The sequence below is a fragment of the Oncorhynchus nerka genome, linkage group LG13 (genome assembly GCF_034236695.1).
Source record: "Oncorhynchus nerka isolate Pitt River linkage group LG13, Oner_Uvic_2.0, whole genome shotgun sequence".
In the NCBI taxonomy this organism is placed as follows: domain Eukaryota; kingdom Metazoa; phylum Chordata; class Actinopteri; order Salmoniformes; family Salmonidae; genus Oncorhynchus; species Oncorhynchus nerka.
Window position 1 is genome coordinate 105,182,493 of NC_088408.1, and position 23,686 is coordinate 105,206,178.

Sequence of the window (23,686 nt, forward strand, 5' to 3'; positions counted from 1 at the left end):
TGATGTTCTCTCTGGTGAGAGTTACGTCACCGTCTGGTCAGTGAGGCCTATGGCTGACTCCACTAATGTTCTCTCTGGTGAGAGTTACGTCACCGTCTGGTCAGTGAGGCCTATGGCTGACTCCACTGATGTTCTCTCTGGTGAGAGTTACATCACCGTCTGGTCAGTGAGGCCTATGGCTAACTCCACTGATGTTCTCTCTGGTGAGAGTTACGTCACCGTCTGGTCAGTGAGGCCTATGGCTGACTCCACTGATGTTCTCTCTGGTGAGAGTTACGTCACCGTCTGGTCAGTGAGGCCTATGGCTGACTCCACTGATGTTCTCTCTGGTGAGAGTTACGTCACCGTCTGGTCAGTGAGGCCTATGGCTGACTCCACTGATGTTCTCTCTGGTGAGAGTTACGTCACCGTCTGGTCAGTGAGGCCTATGGCTGACTCCACTGATGTTCTCTCTGGTGAGAGTTACGTCACCGTCTGGTCAGTGAGGCCTATGGCTGACTCCACTGATGTTCTCTCTGGTGAGAGTTACGTCACCGTCTGGTCAGTGAGGCCTATGGCTGACTCCACTGATGTTCTCTCTGGTGAGAGTTACGTCACCGTAACACCGACCTAACACAAAGCCTCAAAAGGAAGGTGTCCAGTGAGCTCGAGGACAATTACAGCCTACCGACAATAAAATACCTTTTTGTGCAAGTTTTCCCTCCTGGATCCGAGATACAGAGGCCAGAGGATGATTTGAAGGAGACAAGAAAAGTACCCCTGAAAGAGATGGAGGCAGGGGGAGGCTGGGGTGGTCGCGCTACTGCAAATGGGGGAGATGATGACTGGAACGATGGAGTGAGTCCACCACCATCTGCCAAGAAAAGGAATTCCTCCAGAAGCGATGGGCCCAAACCACCGCCGCTGTACTTCTGATTTACACCGACTGGAATATGTTCCGAGATTCATCCTATGGCATTGAGGAGTGTGTGTGTGTGTCTGTGTGTCTGTGTGTGTGTCTGTGTGTGTGTGTGTGTGTGTCTGTGTGTGTGTGGTATTAATCAGATTTTATTACTATCTTGGGTTATCTGATGTGAAAGAGACTTGTAGTACTGTGTGCTTCCCAGAGTCTGTTCTGGACTTGGGGACTGTGAAGAGACCTCTGGTGGCATGTCTTGTGTGTCTGTGTGTGTTAGCTGTTTGAACAGAGTCTGTTCTGGACTTGGGGACAGTGAAGAGACCTCTGGTGGCATGTCTTGTGTGTCTGTGTGTGTTAGCTGTTTGAACAGAGTCTGTTCTGGACTTGGGGACAGTGAAGAGACCTCTGGTGGCATGTCTTGTGTGTCTGTGTGTGTTAGCCATTTGAACAGAGTTTGTTCAGCAGAATATGGAACAGGTAATGGTCCAGAGAGTTCACTCACCTGGTGTTTCTGTCTGCGTTTCCTCTCCTGTTCCATCTTCTGCTGTTTCTCCAGTTTCTCTGTCATGCGAGCCTCCCTCAGCGTCTGGCGCTTGCTCCTCTTGTAAGCCTTGGAGTTCAGGGCTGTCTCCAGGGTGGTGTCTCTACGCATACACTGGACCACATCCTGACGCAGCTATAGGAGGAGAGGTGGAATATGTATGAAATTAGGAAAATGGTAACCAGCTACAATAACTATCCAATACATGTCAATGATGGGCTGGTGTTTTTCAATTGGGTGATGATAGTGTTGTTTGTCTGGGTCTAGATGTTAGTGTAGCCTACATGTCGTTGGAAGTGTTCGTGAAGCCTACAGTTTATGCTGAGATGACGTCATACCTGTCGTTGGAAGTGTTCATGAAGCCTACAGTTTATGCTGAGATGACGTCATACCTGTCGTTGGAAGTGTTCATGAAGCCTACAGTTTATGCTGAGATGACGTCATACCTGTCGTTGGAAGTGTTCATGAAGCCTACAGTTTATGCTGAGATGACGTCATACCTGTCGTTGGAAGTACCTGTTTATGCGTTCATGAAGTGTTCATGAAGTGTTCATGAAGCCTACAGTTTATGCTGAGATGACGTCATACCTGTCGTTGGAAGTGTTCATGAAGCCTACAGTTTATGCTGAGATGACGTCATACCTGTCGTTGGAAGTGTTCATGAAGCCTACAGTTTATGCTGAGATGACGTCATACCTGTCGTTGGAAGTGTTCATGAAGCCTACAGTTTATGCTGAGATGACGTCATACCTGTCGTTGGAAGTTGAGAAGTCTCAAAGCCTTGAGTTCCACGGTGGCTTTACTCCTCAGGTCCGGAGGCAGAGCTCCAGGTAGACTCTCCAGCTCCCGGATCCGGTGAGCGATACGAGCCTGCAGCCTGGGGAGGACAACATTTGTTGTGAAATTGTTAGATATTACTTGTTTTTTAACCAGGTAGGCCAGTTGAGAACAAGTTATTATTGACAACTGCGACCTGGCAAAGATAAAGCAAAGCAGTGCAACACAAACAACAACACAGAGTTACACATGGAATAAACAAACGTACAGTCAATAACACAATACAAATAAATAACAGTGTGCACAAATGAGGTAGGATAATGGAGGTAAGACAATAAATAGGCCATAGTGGCAAAATAATTACAATATAGCAATTAAACACTGGAGTGATAGATGTGCAGAAGATGAATGTGCAAGTAGAGATACTGGGGTGCAATGGAGCTAAATAAAATTAATAACAGCATGGGGATGAGGTAGTTGGATGGGCTATTTACAGATGGGCTGTTTACAGATGAGCTATGTACAGATGGGCTGTTTACAGATGAGCTATGTACAGGTGCAGTGATCTGTGTGCTGCTCTGACAGCTGATGCTTAAAGCTAGTGAGGGAGATATGAGTCTCCAGCTTCAGTGATTTTTGTAGTTCGTTCCAGTCATTGGCAGCAGAGAACTGGAAGGAAAGGCGGCCAAAGAGGAATTGGCTTTGGGGATGACCAGTGAAATATACCTGCTGGAGCGCGTGCTACGGGTGGGTGCTGCTATGGTGACCAGTGAGCTGAGATAAGGCGGAGCTTTACCTAGCAAAGACTTATCGATGACCTGGAGCCAGTGGGTTTGGCAACGAATATGAAGCGAGGGCTAGCCAACGAGAGCATACAGGTCGCAGTGGTGGGTAGTATATGGGGCTTTGGTGAGAAAACTGATGGCACTGTGATAGACTGCATCCAATTTGCTGAGTAGAGTGTTGGTTGCTATTTTGTAAATTACATCGCTGAAGTCGAGGATCTGTAGGATAATCAGTTTTACGAGGGTATGTTTGGCAGCGTGAGTGAAGGATGCTTTGATGTGAAATAGGAAGCCGATTCTAGATTTAATTTGGATTGGAGATGTTCAATATGAGTCTGGAAGGAGAGTTTACAGTCTAACCAGACACCTAGGTATTTGTAGTTGTCCACATATTCTAAGTCAGAACCATCCAGAGTGGTGATGCTGGACGTGCGGGCAGGTGCAGGCAGCGATCGGTTGAAGAGTATGCATTTAGTTTTACTTGCATTTAAGAGCAGTTGGAGGCCACTGAGCATTGAAGCTCGTCTGGAGGTTAGTTAACACAGTGTCCAAAAAAGGGCCAGAAGTATACAAAATGGTGTCGTCTGCGTAGAGGTGGATCAGAGAATCACCAGCAGCAAGAGCGACATCATTCATGTATACAGAGAAAAGAGTCGGCCCGAGAATTGCAACATATTGCTGCACTGTAGGAACTAGTAGCGCACGCATTTCGCTACACCCGCAATAGCATCTGCTAAACATGTGTATTTGATTTGATTAAATGAGCTGGACTTGGGTCATTGATAAGTCATCAACGCAGCCTTATAATACTGTGAAAGGATCCAGGAACCCAAATGATTTGGGTGGATCCCATCCTCCTTATAATACTGTGAAAGGATCCAGGAACCCAGATGATTTGGGTGGATCCCATCCTCCTTATAATACTGTGAAAGGATCCAGGAACCCAGATGATTTGGGTGGATCCCATCCCCTTATAATACTGTGAAAGGATCCAGGAACCCAGATGATTTGGGTGGATCCCATCCTCCTTATAATACTGTGAAAGGATCCAGGAACCCAGATGATTTGGGTGGATCCCATCCCCCTTATAAAGCTGTGAAAGGATCCAGGAACCCAGATGATTTGGGTGGATCCCATCCCCCTTATAATACTGTGAAAGGATCCAGGAACCCAGTGATTTGGGTGGATCCCATCCCCCTTATAATACTGTGAAAGGATCCAGGAACCCAAGTGATTTGGGTGGATCCCATCCTTATAAAACATGTGTACCTTTTTCCAAAAGGTATCGAAATTGTCAACAAAAGTTTTACCCATTGAGCTGCAATAATCACGTAGCCAGTCGTGAAGAGAAAGAATCCTGCTAAAGTGTTCAATGCCACGATTCAGAGAAGGGCACAGGGTCAGATGTGATGGGTATTTTATTAGTGTCTAGCAGAGAGTCAATCAGCTCTTTGAAATCCAGTTTCAACTGTTCAGAGCTGTCATTCACAATGTCATTAAACCCCACATAGACTACAATAGAATCAATGTCCATGTCCTGGTGTAGTACATTCAGGAGCAGCTTAGGGATGTCATTTACTCCAGCTCCGGGATAGGATGTGGTTTTTGCACCAGGAACGGTCACATTTCTTACCATCGAGCTGCCCAAAATCATGGCTGGCGAGAAGGACCACTCCCACGCTTCACAGGATTTGGACGAGCGAGAGGCAGGATAACCTGAGCCCGTTGCTCCCGGCGCCTGGTGCAGGCCTCCGACAGATGGAGAAGTCCCTCTCGATCCAGAGCAGGGAAAGAAGGTTGCAGACGTCCACTTCGAAATTGTAAGAGTAGACACTGCGGCTGCAGACACAGGTTAGGGTTACCCTAACCCTAGCCCTAACCCCATAGACGAAGATGCAGGAAGATCAGGCTCCAGGAAGGCGAAACTATACATTGTTTGTGTCCTCTCCGGGCCTCCCGCTGGGAGTGTAGACTGCCTTGCGGGAGGCCGTGGTCTTTTCAGCTTCCACGGCTCGTAACATTTGACCATCATTGATTGCAATGCTCCTCTTGCTGTGCTCCTTTGACTCAGCTACGAGATGGGCGAACTCTGGGAAACACGGACCAGTCAGGTAACGACAAACGACAAGACTTCAGGAATCCATCCATCAGGAATCCATCAGGAATCCATCAGGAATCCAGGACGGATCCAAAATGCACGAATGCCGTCCAGCCACCGGTTTAGAAAACATTCCACTCTGCGTTTTCCCCAGTTTGTTAAGTAGGCTGGCGACCTGTGTGATCAAGGAAGCCACCTCAAGCCTATAATCCTCGGCAAGCAAACAATTGCCGCATTGGAACTCAAGTGATCCTGTTTGTCCCGAAACAGCGTAGATACAGCTCCTACAGCGTGTTGAACTGTTCATTCATTTCTCCAAAGAGTGCTCCATTGCAAAACTCATCTGGGACTTTTATTCATTTTTTTTAATTTAACCTTTATTTAACTAGGCAAGTCAGTTAAGAACACATTTTTTATATACAATGACGGCCTACTGCTAACAGGCTGAACACCAAAATAAATGTAGAAATGTATGTTATTCAATTATCGCGCGCGCCAACGAGCGTCTGCGTTGCCAAGGGCTAAAATAGAAGTCAGTTCTATTTCTGACGCAGATCGCGGTGCAAGTCCTGCCTCCTACATCTCCTCATTGGTTATACCCACGTTGGTGACTGAAAGAACGAACGAACGTTGTCAATCGCAATATAAAGTCCAGAGAAGAAAAAGCCTAGAAGGAGGAGAGATGACTAGAAATTTCAGGTAAATCGCGGTGCAGATCGCGGTGCATTTCAAGTAAAATTACAACTCAAAGTTTATATCCCAGGACAAATTAGCTGGCAAGTGCTAGCTAAATTGCCATGAATGTTTAATGCTTTTCAACCTGTCCCCAAATTAATTTAATTGGTTCAGAGTTTGTTTTGATATTTTAACCTGCGTGTTGTGATCACGTTTGGTGTGGGGGGACAAAATACATTTATGGCGTAAACACGGTTTGAGTTTTGTGTAACCCGGACGACGCTGGGCCAATTGTGCGCCGCCCTATGGTCATTCAGTCACGGCCGGTTGTGATACAGCCTGGAATCGAACCAGGGTCTGTAGTGATGCCTTTAGCACTGAGATGCAGTGCCTTAGAACGCAGCCCCACTCTGGCGAATATTGGTTATGTTTAAATCAAAAACAGCAAACCGAGTGTTTTCAGCAGTGTTCAGCTGCGCACTCTGATGACGTCACTTGTGTTGTTGGTATCCTGCTGGATCTCTGTGGGGTCCAGGCCCTGTGGTTTCTGGATGGGTTAGGGGTTACCTGTACTCTCTCTCCTGCAGTATCTCTGTTGGGTCCAGGCCCTGTGGATTCTAAACAGGTCACGATTAGAGGTCAGGGGTTAGAGGTCAAGGGTTACCTGTACTCTCTCTCCTGCAGTATCTCTGTGGGGTCCAGGCCCTGTGGTTTCTGGATGGGCGTAACGCGGTTCTGTTTCTGTTGCAGTGTGATGACGGGCGACGGCTGCTGTCCCTGGGGCTGATGGGTAATAGAGGGGCCGGACATGGGTCCAGGAGGAGGGGCCTGGGGTGGGGCAGGTGAGGGTCTACCACTTGGGGGCGGAGCTAGAAGCTTCTGGGGGTTGCTGGGAGTATCACCACCTTGGCCTGAAACAGGAAGAGCACAAATATCTGTGGTCAATCACATTACATAAATCAACCAATTACACTATCCAAATTAAACTGAGCCAGACTAACCTTCAAACCAGGGTCTGGGTTAGGATTAACTGAGCCAGACTAACCTTCAAACCAGGGTCTGGGTTAGGATTAACTGAGCCAGACTAACCTTCAAACCAGGGTCTGGGTTAGGATTAACTGAGCCAGACTAACCTTCAAACCAGGGTCTGGGTTAGGATTAACTGAGCCAGACTAACCTTCAAACCAGGGTCTGGGTTAGGATTAACTGAGCCAGACTAACCTTCAAACCAGGGTCTGGGTTAGGATTAACTGAGCCAGACTAACCTTCAAACCAGGGTCTGGGTTAGGATTAACTGAGCCAGACTAACCTTCAAACCAGGGTCTGGGTTAGGATTAACTGAGCCAGACTAACCTTCAAACCAGGGTCTGGGTTAGGATTAACTGAGCCAGACTAACCTTCAAACCAGGGTCTGGGTTAGGATTAACTGAGCCAGACTAACCTTCAAACCAGGGTCTGGGTTAGGATTAACTGAGCCAGACTAAAGGGTATACATTGCACGACTTTCAAAATCGCTGAGCCTCTCACATTAAACGACTGTCTTTCCTGTAGCAGCAACACAACCAGGTGGACTGGGAATAGCAAGGAGTCATCAGAACAGGCAGTCCTGAGGCATGGTCCCAGGTTAGGCCTAGTGTGTACACCCAGGTTAAATTTAAGGCCATGGTAGGATTGGGTGATTTTACGATTGCGTCATCTATCGACGAACGATGGTTTAGCTTGCAAGTTTTTTTAATGCATATGTGGTAATTAGACTATTAACATAGTGTAAGAGAACAATTAAGATTGTAGAAAGAGTGGAAAGTAACAAATGTCATGTTTTTCCCCCTCCCCTCTCATTATTTTAATATCTTAATTTCCCTTTAATCTCCCCATTTGAATGTGAAGGTAATTTAATCTCCCTAATCCCCATTTGAATGTGAAGGTAATTTAATCTCCCTAATCCCCATTTGAATGTGAATGTAATTTGTTGGCCTAGGCACAGCCTACTCATGATCAACAATCGAATGAATGTATAGGCGTAAAGATGTACCATCTCAGAAAGTTTGCAAATAGTTTAAATAAAAACACAGTATAGTAAAAATGAGAGAGAGAATAAACAATTGTAAGATTAGAGATTAGAGTTTAAATCAACTTTACTTTGACAAGTTAAACTGATAAACTAATGGCTACGCAGATGACCCAACTTTTACACTGCTGCTACTCTCTTATTATCATAAGTCACTTTGATAACCACATGTTCAGTTGAAGTCAGAAGTTTACATACCTGAGCCAAATACATTTAAACTCTGTTTTTCACAATTCCTGACATTTAATCCCAGTAAAAAATTCCCTGTTTTAGGTCAGTTAGGATCACCACTTTATTTTAAGAATGTGAAATAATAGTTGAGAGAATGATTTATTTCAGCTTTTCTTTCTTTCATCACATTCCCAGTGGGTCAGAAGTTTACATACACTCAATTATTATTTGGTAGCATTGCCTTTAAATTGTATTACTTGGGTCAAACGTTTCAGTTGGCTTTCCACAAGATTCCCACAATAAATTGGTTGAATTTTGAACCATTCCTCCTGACAGAGCTGGTGTAACTGAGTCAGGTTTGTAGGCCTCCTTGCTCGCACACGCTTTTTCAGTTCTGCCCACACAGTTCTGCCCACACACTTTCTATAGGATTGAGGTCAGGAAGTTGTGTCCACTCCAATACCTTGACTTTGTTGTCCATTTTGCCACAACTTTGGAAGTATGCTTGGGGTCATTGTCCATTTGGAAGACCCATTTGCGACCAAGCTTTAACTTCCTGACTAATGTTTTGAGATGTTGCCCCCACAACATGATGCTGCCACCCCCACAACGTGATGCTGCCACCTCCATGCTTCACAGTCGGGATGGTGTTCTTCGGCTCGCAAGCCTCCCCTTTCTCCTCCTAAACATAACGATGGTCATTATGCCCAAACAGTTTTATTTTTGTTTCATCAGACCAGAGGATATTTCTCCAAAAAGTACGATCTTTGTCCCCATGTGCAGTTGCAAACCGTAGTCTGGCTTTTTTATGGCGGTTTTGGAGCAGTGGCTTCTTCCTTGCTGAGCGGCCTTTCAGGTCATGTCGATATAGGACTCTGTGGATATAGATACGTTTTACTGCATCTTCACAAGGTCATTTGCTGTTGTTCTGGGATTGATTTGCACTTTTCACACCAAAGTACGTTGATCTCTAGGATACAGAATGCGTCTCCTTCCTGAGTGGTATGACAGCTACGTGGTCCCATGGTGTTTAGACTTGCATACTATTGTTTGTACAGATGGACGTGGTCCCTTCAGGTGTTTGGAAATTGCTCCCAAGGATGAACCAGACTTGTGGAGGTCTACAATTTTTTTCTGAGGTCTTGGCTGATTTCTTTAGATTTTCCCATGATGTCAAGCAAAAAGGCACTGAGTTTGAAGGTAGGCCTTGAAATACATCAACAGGTACACCTCCAATTGACTCAAATGTTGTCAATTAGCAGAAGCTTCTAAAGCCATGACATAATTTTCTGGAATTTTCCAAGCTGTTTAAAGGCACAGTCAACTTAGTGTATGTAAACTTCTGACCCACTGGAATTTTGATACGGTGAATTATAAGTGAAATAATCTGTCTGTAAACAATTGTTGGAGAAATGACCTGTGTCATGCACAAAGTACTTGCCAAAACTATAGCTTGGTAACAATAAATTTGTGTAGTGGTTGAAAAACTAGTTTTAATGACTCCAACCTGAGTGTATGTAAACTAGTTTTAATGACTCCAACCTGAGTGTATGTAAACTAGTTTTAATGACTCCAACCTGAGTGTATGTAAACTAGTTTTAATGACTCCAACCTAAGTGTATGTAAACTAGTTTTAATAACTTCAACCTAAGTGTATGTAAACTAGTTTTAAAGACTCCAACCTGAGTGTATGTAAACTAGTTTTAATGACTCCAACCTGAGTGTATGTAAACTAGTTTTAAAGACTCCAACCTGAGTGTATGTAAACTAGTTTTAATGACTCCAACCTGAGTGTATGTAAACTAGTTTTAATGACTCCAACCTGAGTGTATGTAAACTAGTTTTAATAACTTCAACCTAAGTGTATGTAAACTAGTTGATGCCTTGATAAGCTCCTTTCCTGAGGACGGCTCACCTCTCAGTTCTGGGCGACTTTAACCTCCCCACGTCTACCTTTGACTCATTCCTCTCTGCCTCCTTCTTTCCACTCCTCTCCTCTTTTGACCTCACCCTCTCACCTTCCCCCCCTACTCACAAGGCAGGAAATACGCTCGACCTCATCTTTACTAGATGCTGTTCTTCCACTAACCTCATTGCAACTCCCCTCCAAGTCTCCGACCACTACCTTGTATCCTTTTCCCTCTCGCTCTCATCCAACACCTCCCACACTGCCCCTACTCGGATGGTATCGCGCCGTCCCAACCTTCGCTCTCTCTCCCCGCTACTCTCTCCTCTTCCATCCTATCATCTCTTCCCTCTGCTCAAACCTTCTCCAACCTATCTCCTGATTCTGCCTCCTCAACCCTCCTCTCCTCCCTTTCTGCATCCTTTGACTCTCTATGTCCCCTATCCTCCAGGCCGGCTCGGTCCTCCCCTCCCGCTCCGTGGCTCGACGACTCATTGCGAGCTCACAGAACAGGGCTCCGGGCAGCCGAGCGGAAATGGAGGAAAACTCGCCTCCCTGCGGACCTGACATCCTTTCACTCCCTCCTCTCTACATTTTCCTCTTCTCTCTCTGCTGCTAAAGCCACTTTCTACCACTCTAAATTCCAAGCATCTGCCTCTAACCCTAGGAAGCTCTTTGCAACCTTCTCCTCCCTCCTGAATCCTCCTCCCCCTCCCCCTCCTCCCTCTCTGCAGATGACTTCGTCAACCATTTTGAAAAGAAGGTCGACGACATCCGATCCTCGTTTGCTAAGTCAAACGACACCGCTGGTTCTGCTCACACTGCCCTACCCTGTGCTCTGACCTCTTTCTCCCCTCTCTCTCCAGATGAAATCTCGCGTCTTGTGACGGCCGGCCGCCCAACAACCTGCCCGCTTGACCCTATCCCCTCCTCTCTTCTCCAGACCATTTCCGGTGACCTTCTCCCTTACCTCACCTCGCTCATCAACTCATCCCTGACCGCTGGCTACGTCCCTTCCGTCTTCAAGAGAGCGAGAGTTGCACCCCTTCTGAAAAAACCTACACTCGATCCCTCCGATGTCAACAACTACAGACCAGTATCCCTTCTTTCTTTTCTCTCCAAAACTCTTGAACGTGCCGTCCTTGGCCAGCTCTCCCGCTATCTCTCTCAGAATGACCTTCTTGATCCAAATCAGTCAGGTTTCAAGACTAGTCATTCAACTGAGACTGCTCTTCTCTGTATCACGGAGGCGCTCCGCACTGCTAAAGCTAACTCTCTCTCCTCTGCTCTCATCCTTCTAGACCTATCGGCTGCCTTCGATACTGTGAACCATCAGATCCTCCTCTCCACCCTCTCCGAGTTGGGCATCTCCGGCGCGGCCCATGCTTGGATTGCGTCCTACCTGACAGGTCGCTCCTACCAGGTGGCGTGGCGAGAATCTGTCTCCTCACCACGCGCTCTCACCACTGGTGTCCCACAGGGCTCTGTTCTAGGCCCTCTCCTATTCTCGCTATACACCAAGTCACTTGGCTCGGTCATAACCTCACATGGTCTCTCCTATCATTGCTATGCAGACGACACACAATTAATCTTCTCCTTTCCCCCCTCTGATGACCAGGTGGCGAATCGCATCTCTGCATGTCTGGCAGACATATCAGTGTGGATGACGGATCACCACCTCAAGCTGAACCTCGGCAAGACGGAGCTGCTCTTCCTCCCGGGAAGGACTGCCCGTTCCATGATCTCGCCATCACGGTTGACAACTCCATCGTGTCCTCCTCCCAGAGCGCTAAGAACCTTGGCGTGATCCTGGACAACACCCTGTCGTTCTCAACTAACATCAAGGCGGTGGCCCGTTCCTGTAGGTTCATGCTCTACAACATCCGCAGAGTACGACCCTGCCTCACACAGGAAGCGGCGCAGGTCCTAATCCAGGCACTTGTCATCTCCCGTCTGGATTACTGCAACTCGCTGTTGGCTGGGCTCCTGCCTGTGCCATTAAACCCCTACAACTCATCCAGAACGCCGCAGCCCGTCTGGTGTTCAACCTTCCCAAGTTCTCTCACGTCACCCCGCTCCTCCGCTCTCTCCACTGGCTTCCAGTTGAAGCTCGCATCCGCTACAAGACCATGGTGCTTGCCTACGGAGCTGTGAGGGGAACGGCACCTCAGTACCTCCAGGCTCTGATCAGGCCCTACACCCAAACAAGGGCACTGCGTTCATCCACCTCTGGCCTGCTCGCCTCCCTACCACTGAGGAAGTACAGTTCCCGCTCAGCCCAGTCAAAACTGTTCGCTGCTCTGGCCCCCCAATGGTGGAACAAACTCCCTCACGACGCCAGGACAGCGGAGTCAATCACCACCTTCCGGAGACACCTGAAAACCCACCTCTTTAAGGAATACCTAGGATAGGATAAAGTAATCCTTCTCACCCCCCTTAAAAGACTTAGATGCACTATTGTAAAGTGGCTGTTCCACTGGATGTCATAAGGTGAAAGCACCAATTTGTAAGTCGCTCTGGATAAGAGCGTCTGCTAAATGACTTAAATGTAAATGTAGTTTTAATGACTTCAACCTGAGTGTATGTAAACTAGTTTTAATGACTCCAACCTGAGTGTATGTAAACTAGTTTTAATAACTTCAACCTAAGTGTATGTAAACTAGTTGATGCCTTGATAAGCTCCTTTCCTGAGGACGGCTCACCTCTCAGTTCTGGGCGACTTTAACCTCCCCACGTCTACCTTTGACTCATTCCTCTCTGCCTCCTTCTTTCCACTCCTCTCCTCTTTTGACCTCACCCTCTCACCTTCCCCCTACTCACAAGGCAGGAAATACGCTCGACCTCATCTTTACTAGATGCTGTTCTTCCACTAACCTCATTGCAACTCCCCTCCAAGTCTCCGACCACTACCTTGTATCCTTTTCCCTCTCGCTCTCATCCAACACCTCCCACACTGCCCCTACTCGGATGGTATCGCGCCGTCCCAACCTTCGCTCTCTCTCCCCCGCTACTCTCTCCTCTTCCATCCTATCATCTCTTCCCTCTGCTCAAACCTTCTCCAACCTATCTCCTGATTCTGCCTCCTCAACCCTCCTCTCCTCCCTTTCTGCATCCTTTGACTCTCTATGTCCCCTATCCTCCAGGCCGGCTCGGTCCTCCCCTCCCGCTCCGTGGCTCGACGACTCATTGCGAGCTCACAGAACAGGGCTCCGGGCAGCCGAGCGGAAATGGAGGAAAACTCGCCTCCCTGCGGACCTGACATCCTTTCACTCCCTCCTCTCTACATTTTCCTCTTCTCTCTCTGCTGCTAAAGCCACTTTCTACAACTCTAAATTCCAAGCATCTGCCTCTAACCCTAGGAAGCTCTTTGCAACCTTCTCCTCCCTCCTGAATCCTCCTCCCCCTCCCCCCCTCCTCCCCTCTCTGCAGATGACTTCGTCAACCATTTTGAAAAGAAGGTCGACGACATCCGATCCTCGTTTGCTAAGTCAAACGACACCGCTGGTTCTGCTCACACTGCCCTACCCTGTGCTCTGACCTCTTTCTCCCCTCTCTCTCCAGATGAAATCTCGCGTCTTGTGACGGCCGGCCGCCCAACAACCTGCCCGCTTGACCCTATCCCCTCCTCTCTTCTCCAGACCATTTCCGGTGACCTTCTCCCTTACCTCACCTCGCTCATCAACTCATCCCTGACCGCTGGCTACGTCCCTTCCGTCTTCAAGAGAGCGAGAGTTGCACCCCTTCTGAAAAAACCTACACTCGATCCCTCCGATGTCAACAACTACAGACCAGTATCCCTTCTTTCTTTTCTCTCCAAAACTCTTGAACGTGCCGTCCTTGGCCAGCTCTCCCGCTATCTCTCTCAGAATGACCTTCTTGATCCAAATCAGTCAGGTTTCAAGACTAGTCATTCAACTGAGACTGCTCTTCTCTGTATCACGGAGGCGCTCCGCACTGCTAAAGCTAACTCTCTCTCCTCTGCTCTCATCCTTCTAGACCTATCGGCTGCCTTCGATACTGTGAACCATCAGATCCTCCTCTCCACCCTCTCCGAGTTGGGCATCTCCGGCGCGGCCCACGCTTGGATTGCGTCCTACCTGACAGGTCGCTCCTACCAGGTGGCGTGGCGAGAATCTGTCTCCTCACCACGCGCTCTCACCACTGGTGTCCCACAGGGCTCTGTTCTAGGCCCTCTCCTATTCTCGCTATACACCAAGTCACTTGGCTCGGTCATAACCTCACATGGTCTCTCCTATCATTGCTATGCAGACGACACACAATTAATCTTCTCCTTTCCCCCCTCTGATGACCAGGTGGCGAATCGCATCTCTGCATGTCTGGCAGACATATCAGTGTGGATGACGGATCACCACCTCAAGCTGAACCTCGGCAAGACGGAGCTGCTCTTCCTCCCGGGGAAGGACTGCCCGTTCCATGATCTCGCCATCACGGTTGACAACTCCATCGTGTCCTCCTCCCAGAGCGCTAAGAACCTTGGCGTGATCCTGGACAACACCCTGTCGTTCTCAACTAACATCAAGGCGGTGGCCCGTTCCTGTAGGTTCATGCTCTACAACATCCGCAGAGTACGACCCTGCCTCACACAGGAAGCGGCGCAGGTCCTAATCCAGGCACTTGTCATCTCCCGTCTGGATTACTGCAACTCGCTGTTGGCTGGGCTCCCTGCCTGTGCCATTAAACCCCTACAACTCATCCAGAACGCCGCAGCCCGTCTGGTGTTCAACCTTCCCAAGTTCTCTCACGTCACCCCGCTCCTCCGCTCTCTCCACTGGCTTCCAGTTGAAGCTCGCATCCGCTACAAGACCATGGTGCTTGCCTACGGAGCTGTGAGGGGAACGGCACCTCAGTACCTCCAGGCTCTGATCAGGCCCTACACCCAAACAAGGGCACTGCGTTCATCCACCTCTGGCCTGCTCGCCTCCCTACCACTGAGGAAGTACAGTTCCCGCTCAGCCCAGTCAAAACTGTTCGCTGCTCTGGCCCCCCAATGGTGGAACAAACTCCCTCACGACGCCAGGACAGCGGAGTCAATCACCACCTTCCGGAGACACCTGAAAACCCACCTCTTTAAGGAATACCTAGGATAGGATAAAGTAATCCTTCTCACCCCCCTTAAAAGACTTAGATGCACTATTGTAAAGTGGCTGTTCCACTGGATGTCATAAGGTGAAAGCACCAATTTGTAAGTCGCTCTGGATAAGAGCGTCTGCTAAATGACTTAAATGTAAATGTAGTTTTAATGACTTCAACCTGAGTGTATGTAAACTAGTTTTAATGACTCCAACCTGAGTGGATGTAAACTAGTTTTAATGACTTCAACCTGAGTGTATGTAAACTAGTTTTAATGACTCCAACCTGAGTGTATGTAAACTAGTTTTAATGACTCCAACCTGAGTGTATGTAAACTAGTTTTAATGACTCCAACCTAAGTGTATGTAAACTAGTTTTAATGACTCCAACCTGAGTGTATGTAAACTAGTTTTAATGACTTCAACCTAAGTGTATGTAAACTAGTTTTAATGACTTCAACCTAAGTGTATGTAAACTAGTTTTAATGACTTCAACCTAAGTGTATGTAAACTTCTGACTTCACATAGACTCTGTACCGGTACCCCCTGTGTATAGCCTCCACATTGACTCTGTACCGGTACCCCCTGTATATAGCCTCCACATTGACTCTGTACCGGTACCCCCTGTGTATAGCCTCCACACTGACTCTGTACCGGTACCCCCTGTGTATAGCCTCCACACTGACTCTGTACCGGTACCGCTTGTATATAGCCCCGCACACTGACTCTGTACCGGTACCCCCTGTATATAGCCTCCACACATTGACTCTGTTCCGGTACCCCCTGTATATAGCCTCCACATTGACTCTGTACCAGTACTCCCTGTATATAGCCTCCACATTGACTCTGTACCGTGACCCCCTGTATATAGCCTCCACATTGACTCTGTACCGGTACCCCCTGTATATAGCCTCCACACTGACTCTGTACCGGTACCCCCTGTATATAGCCTCCACATTGACTCTGTACCGGTACCCCTGTATATAGCCTCCACATTGACTCTGTACCGGTACCCCCCTGTATATAGCCTCCACATTGACTCTGTGCCGGTACCCCTGTATATAGCCTCCACATTGACTCTATACCGGTACCCCTGTATATAGCCTCCACGCTGACTCTGACCGGTACCCCTGTATATAGCCTCCACATTGTACCGGTACCCCTGTATATAGCCTCCACATTGACTCTATACCGGTACCCCCTGTATATAGCCTCCACGCTGACTCTGTACCGGTACCCCCTGTATATAGCCTCAACATTGACTCTGTACCGGTACCCCCTGTATATAGCCTCCACATTGTACCGGTACCCCCTGTATATAGCCTCCACATGGACTCTGTACCGGTACCACCTGTATGTAGCCTCCGCATAGACTCTGTACCGGTACCACCTGTATGTAGCCTCCACATAGACTCTGTACCGGTACCCCCTGTATGTAGCCTCCACACTGACTCTGTACCGGTACCCCATGTATGTAGCCTCCACATTGACTCTGTACCGGTACCCCCTGTATATAGCCTCCATATTGACTCTGTACCGGTACCCCCTGTATATAGCCTCCACATTGACTCTGTACCGGTACCGCCTGTATATAGCCCCGCACACTGACTCTGTACCGTTACCCCCTGTATATAGCCTCCACACATTGACTCTGTACCGGTACCCCCTGTATATAGCCTCCACATTGACTCTGTACCAGTACTCCCTGTATATAGCCTCCACATTGACTCTGTACCGGTACCCCCTGTATATAGCCTCCACATTGTACCGGTACCCCCTGTATATAGCCTCCACATTGACTCTGTACCGGTACCCCCTGTATATAGCCTCCACACTGACTCTGTACCGGTACCCCCTGTATATAGCCTCCACATTGACTCTGTACCGGTACCCCCTGTATATAGCCTCCACATTGACTCTATACCGGTACCCCCTGTATATAGCCTCCACGCTGACTCTGTATCGGTACCCCCTGTATATAGCCTCCACATTGACTCTGTACCGGTACCCCCTGTATATAGCCTCCACATTGTACCGGTACCCCCTGTATATAGCCTCCACATGGACTCTGTACCGGTACCCCCTGTATGTAGCCTCCACACTGACTCTGTACCGGTACCCCATGTATGTAGCCTCCACATTGACTCTGTACCGGTACCCCCTGTATATAGCCTCCACATTGACTCTGTACCGGTACCCCCTGTATATAGCCTCCACATTGACTCTGTACCGGTACCCCCTGTATATAGCCTCCACATTGACTCTGTACCGGTACCGCTTGTATATAGCCCCGCACACTGACTCTGTACCGGTACCCCCTGTATATAGCCTCCACACATTGACTCTGTTCCGGTACCCCCTGTATATAGCCTCCACATTGACTCTGTACCGTGACCCCCTGTATATAGCCTCCACATTGACTCTGTACCGGTACCCCCTGTATATAGCCTCCACATTGACTCTGTACCGGTACCCCCTGTATATAGCCTCCACATTGACTCTGTACCGGTACCCCCTGTATATAGCCTCCACATTGACTCTGTACCGGTACCCCCTGTATATAGCCTCCACATTGACTCTATACCGGTACCCCCTGTATATAGCCTCCACGCTGACTCTGTACCGGTACCCCCTGTATATAGCCTCCACATTGTACCGGTACCCCTGTATATAGCCTCCACATTGACTCTATACCGGTACCCCCTGTATATAGCCTCCACGCTGACTCTGTACCGGTACCCCCTGTATATAGCCTCAACATTGACTCTGTACCGGTACCCCCTGTATATAGCCTCCACATTGTACCGGTACCCCCTGTATATAGCCTCCACATGGACTCTGTACCGGTACCACCTGTATGTAGCCTCCACATAGACTCTGTACCGGTACCACCTGTATGTAGCCTCCACATAGACTCTGTACCGGTACCCCCTGTATGTAGCCTCCACATTGACTCTGTACCGGTACCCCCTGTATATAGCCTCCACATTGACTCTGTACCGGTACCCCCTGTATATAGCCTCCACATTGACTCTGTACCGGTACCGCTTGTATATAGCCCCGCACACTGACTCTGTACCGGTACCCCCTGTATATAGCCTCCACACATTGACTCTGTTCCGGTACCCCCTGTATATAGCCTCCACATTGACTCTGTACCAGTACTCCCTGTATATAGCCTCCACATTGACTCTGTACCGTGACCCCCTGTATATAGCCTCCACATTGACTCTGTACCGGTACCCCCTGTATATAGCCTCCACACTGACTCTGTACCGGTACCCCCTGTATATAGCCTCCACATTGACTCTGTACCGGTACCCCCTGTATATAGCCTCCACATTGACTCTGTACCGGTACCCCCTGTATATAGCCTCCACATTGACTCTATACCGGTACCCCCTGTATATAGCCTCCACGCTGACTCTGTACCGGTACCCCCTGTATATAGCCTCCACATTGTACCGGTACCCCCTGTATATAGCCTCCACATTGACTCTATACCGGTACCCCCTGTATATAGCCTCCACGCTGACTCTGTACCGGTACCCCCTGTATATAGCCTCAACATTGACTCTGTACCGGTACCCCCTGTATATAGCCTCCACATTGTACCGGTACCCCCTGTATATAGCCTCCACATGGACTCTGTACCGGTACCACCTGTATGTAGCCTCCACATAGACTCTGTACCGGTACCACCTGTATGTAGCCTCCACATAGACTCTGTACCGGTACCCCCTGTATGTAGCCTCCACACTGACTCTGTACCGGTACCCCCTGTATATAGCCTCCACATTGACTCTGTACCGGTACCCCCTGTATATAGCCTCCACATTGACTCTGTACCGGTACCCCCTGTATATAGCCTCCACATTGACTCTGTACCGGTACCCCTGTATATAGCCTCCACATTGACTCTATACCGGTACCCCCTGTATATAGCCTCCACGCTGACTCTGTACCGGTACCCCCTGTATATAGCCTCCACATTGTACCGGTACCCCCTGTATATAGCCTCCACATTGACTCTATACCGGTACCCCCTGTATATAGCCTCCACGCTGACTCTGTACCGGTACCCCCTGTATATAGCCTCAACATTGACTCTGTACCGGTACCCCCTGTATATAGCCTCCACATTGTACCGGTACCCCCTGTATATAGCCTCCACATGGACTCTGTACCGGTACCACCTGTATGTAGCCTCCACATAGACTCTGTACCGGTACCCCCTGTATGTAGCCTCCACACTGACTCTGTACCGGTACCCCATGTATGTAGCCTCCACATTGACTCTGTACCGGTACCCCCTGTATATAGCCTCCATATTGACTCCGTACCGGTACCCCCTGTATATAGCCTCCACATTGACTCTGTACCGGTACCCCCTGTATATAGCCTCCACATTGACTCTGTACCGGTACCCCCTGTATATAGCCTCCACATTGACTCTGTACCCCCTGTATATAGCCTCCACATTGACTCTGTACTGTAACACCATGTATATAGCCTCCACATTGACTCTGTACCGTAATACACTGTATATAGCCTCCACATTGACTGTGGGGATGTTTTTCAGCGGCAGGGACTGCGAGTCTAGTCAGGATAGAGGGAAAGATGAACGGAGCAAAGTACAGCGAGATCCTTGATGAAAATCCTCTCCAGAGCGCTCAGGACAACGACCCTAAGCACACAGCCAAGAGAAAACAGGAGTGGCTTCGGGACAAGTCTCTGAATGTCCTTGAGTGGCCCGGACTTGATCCCGATATAATATCTCTGGATAGACCTGAAAATAGCTGTGCAGCGACACTTCCCATCCAACCTGACAGAGCTTTGAGAGGATCTGCAGAGAAGAATGGGACAAACTCCCCAAATACAGATGTGCCAAGGTTGTAACGTCACACCCAAGAAGGTTCGAGGCTGTAATCGCTGCCAAAGGTGCTTCAACAAAGTACTGAGTAAAACGTCTGAATACTTACGTAAATGTCATATTTCGTTTTTTTAATTGTATTTGTTTTTTGCTTTGTCATTATAGAGTTTTGTGTGTAGATTGATGAGGGAATCAACCTATTTAATGCATTTTAGAATAAGGCTGTAATGTAGCAAAATGTGGAAAAAGTCAAGGGGTCTGAATACTTTCCGAATGCACTGTAAGTAATGTGTGAAATGTTTGATAGTGTATGTGATGTAAACAGATAAGTCTACTTTCTTGGGGGCCTGAATATTGACTGGTTTTCAAGCTGTCCACTCAAGAGGAAGCTTCCAACTGTAACCAGTGCCTGTAATCTGGTTCAGGTTATTAATCAACCTACCAGGGTGTTTACAAACACTACAGGAACAAGATCATCCACATGTATTGATCACATGTTTACTAATACTGACTGCAGAACCCATTGGATGCTGTGATCACAATATAGTGGCTATATACAGGAAAGCCAAAGTTCCAACAGCTGGGCCTAAAATAGTGTATAAGAGATCATACAACAGATTTTGTTGTGACTCTGCAGATGATGTTAAAAATATTTGTTGGTCTGATGATTAATGAGGAGCATCCAGACGCTGCAGTTGAAATAATTTATTACATTTCTTCTTCCAATTATGGATAAACATGCACCTGTAAACATGCACCTGTTAAGAAACTGACTGTTAGAACTGTTAAGGCTCCATGGATGAGGAATTGAGTCAGATGTGCCAGACTAACCTTCAGACCAGGGTCTGGTTTAAGATTAACTGAGTCAGACTAACCTTCAGGCCAGGGTTTGGGTCCGTGTGTCTGATTTTGTCCTGGCATAGTGATGGTGGGACCAGGGCCTGACTGAGGGCCAGACATAGAGGACATACCTGACAACACAACAGTTAAATAATGGGTATAACTGGCAACACAACAGTTAAATAATGGGTATAACTGGCAACACAACAGTTAAATAATGGGTATAACTGGCAACTCAGAGTTTGACAATGTCATTGTGTCAACACCTGGTACCATCGACCAGTCCCCTAGATCATCGACCAGTCCCTTAGATCATCGACCAGTCACTTAGATCATCGACCAGTCCCCTAGATCATCGACCAGTCACTTAGATCATCGACCAGTCCCCTAGATCATCGACCAGTCACTTAGATCATCGACCAGTCCCCTAGATCATCGACCAGTCACTTAGATCATCGACCAGTCCCGTAGATCATCGACCAGTCCCCTAGATCATCGACCAGTCCCCTAGATCATCGACCAGTCACTTAGATCATCGACCAGTCACTTAGATCATCGACCAGTCCCCTAGATCATCGACCAGTCACTTAGATCATCGACCAGTCCCCTAGATCATCGACCAGTCCACTAGATCATCGACCAGTCCCCTAGATCATCGACCAGTCATTTAGATCATCGACCAGTCCCCTAGACCATCGACCAGTCCCCTAGATCATCGACCAGTCCACTAGATCATCGACCAGTCCCCTAGATCATCGACCAGTCACTTAGATCATCGACCAGTCCCCTAGATCATCGACCAGTCACTTAGATCATCGACCAGTCCCTTAGATCATCGACCAGTCCCCTAGATCATCGACCAGTCCCCTAGATCATCGACCAGTCCCCTAGATCATCGACCAGTCCCCTGGATCCTACGCCCTATGCACTAGTGATGGATTCTCATAATCACCCCAAACAATGTTTTCCACTAGCGCAACAGCAGATTACGGACTAATATTCAACCGGCAACTTTTTCCACTTAAAATAACTAGGCTACTCTTCAGGCACCTGTCAGTCACAAAGCGAGCGATGACAGGGAAACTGCAGGTTTGACAGTCTTCTGTTGTCCCGCCTCCCAGGAACCTGTGGGCAGTGTGGTTGGTTAATTTCTTTACACAGCGGAAAGGGAGAGCATGATGCTCCTTCACTGTCTCTGTGAGTGAGTTTCAGGGCTCGACAGTGTGACCATTTTACTCACATTTGTGCCTAAAAACAGATCTGTGTGAACTGAAAAGTTAATTATGAGCACGTGTGAGTTGTGATTTATAGCAACAAAAAAATCCTGCAGGAGCTATTTTGATGATTAGGCCTGGCTCGCAGTCGGCATCCAATTCATCCCAAAGGTGTTCGATGGGGTTGAGGTCAGAGCTCTGTGCAGGCCAGTCAAGTTCTTCCACACCAATCTCGACAAACCATTTCTGTATGGACATCGCTTTGGGCACAGGGGCATTGTCATGCTGAAACAGGAAAGGGCCTTCCCCAAACTGTTGCCACAAAGTTGGAAGCACAGAATCGTCTAGAATGTCATTGCATGCTGTAGCGTTAAGATTTCCCTTCACTGGAATTAAGGGGCCCGAACCATGAAAAACAGCCCCAGACCATTATTCCTCCTCCACCAGACTTTACAGTTGGCACTATGCATTGGGACACTGCATATGCAGTGTTCTCCTAACATCCACCAAATGCAGATTCTTCCTTCGTACTGCCAGATGGTGAAGCGTGATTCATCACTCCAGAGAATGTGTTTCCACTGCTTCAGAGTCCAATGGCTGTGAGCTTTACACCAGTCCAGCTGACGCTTGGCATTGCACATGGTTATCTTAGGCTTGTGTGCGGTCGCTTGGTCATGGAAATTAATTTCATGAAGCTCCCGACTAACAGTTCTTGTGCTGACGTTGCTTCCAGAGGCAGTTTGGAACTCGGTAGTGAGTGTTGCAACCGAGGACAAATGATTTTTATGCACTATGTGCTTCAACACTCGGCGGTCCTGTTCTGTGAGTTTGTGTGGTCTACCACTTCATGGCTGAGGCGTTGTTGCTCCTAAACGTTTCCATTTCCCAATATTTTTTTATTTTACCTTTATTTAACCAGGCAAGTCAGTTAAGAACAAATTCTTATTTTCAATGACAGCGTAGGAACAGTGGGTTAACTGCCTGTTCAGGAGCAGAACGACAGATTTGTACCTTGTCAGCTTGGGGTTTTGAACTCGCAACCTTCCGGTTACTAGTCCAACGCTCTAACCACTAGGCTACCCTGCCGCCGCGACAGCACTTACAGTTGACCGGGGCATCTCTAGCAGAGCAGAAATGTGAAGAACTGAGTTGTTGGAAAGGTGGCAGTAAGGTCATTCTACTGTCAATGTTTGTCTATGGAGATCGCATGGCTGGGTGCTCGATTGTATAGACCTGTAAGCAATGGGTGTGGCTGAAATAGCAGAACCGACTCATTTAAAGGTGTGTGCACATACGTTTTTATATACACCACTGGTCAACACCAAGGGTTTTTCTTTATTTTTACTATTTTCTACATTGTAGAATAATAGTGAAGACATCAAAACTATGAAATAACACATGGAATAATTTAGTGATCAAAAGGGCCCAGAAGTGGTTTTAGGTGAACTTCCCCTTTAAGATTATATGCTGCCAACTATGTGAATCCAACCTGTATTTTCACTACTGGGCTGCATTCTCCTGGGTCAGATCTTTAAAAGTTTGGGGTACATTCGGGTACCTGTTTGGGGTACTTTGGGGTTGTTTGGGTACCTGTTTGGGGTACTTTGGGGTTGTTTGGGTACCTGTTTGGAGTACCTGTTTGGGGTTGTCTGGTGTACCTGTTTGGGGTTGTTTGGGTACCTGTTTGGAGTGCTTTGGGGTTGTTTGGGTACCTGTTTGGAGTACCTGTTTGGAGTGCTTTGGGGTTGTT

The 23,686-nt window shown here is 48.0% G+C and overlaps 1 protein-coding gene across 7 annotated transcripts in view; it reads right to left on the minus strand.

Annotated features, from left to right (window-relative positions):
* Window positions 1-23,686, minus strand: part of smarca2 (SWI/SNF related, matrix associated, actin dependent regulator of chromatin, subfamily a, member 2) — a 182,105-nt gene that overhangs the window by 142,218 nt on the left and 16,201 nt on the right. For 5 of the 7 annotated variants that reach the window (XM_065026942.1, XM_065026945.1, XM_065026943.1 and 2 more), the window contains exons 5-8: window positions 20,758-20,853; window positions 6,439-6,685; window positions 2,190-2,316; window positions 1,401-1,574 (exon numbers count right to left, since the gene is read on the minus strand). In XM_065026942.1, coding sequence (XP_064883014.1) covers window positions 1,401-1,574; window positions 2,190-2,316; window positions 6,439-6,685; window positions 20,758-20,853 — 644 coding nt within the window. Of the gene's footprint in view, window positions 1-1,400; window positions 1,575-2,189; window positions 2,317-6,341; window positions 6,374-6,438; window positions 6,686-20,757; window positions 20,854-23,686 lie in introns of those variants that run through there. The other 2 variants (XM_065026946.1, XM_065026948.1) reach the window with 2 other exon arrangements.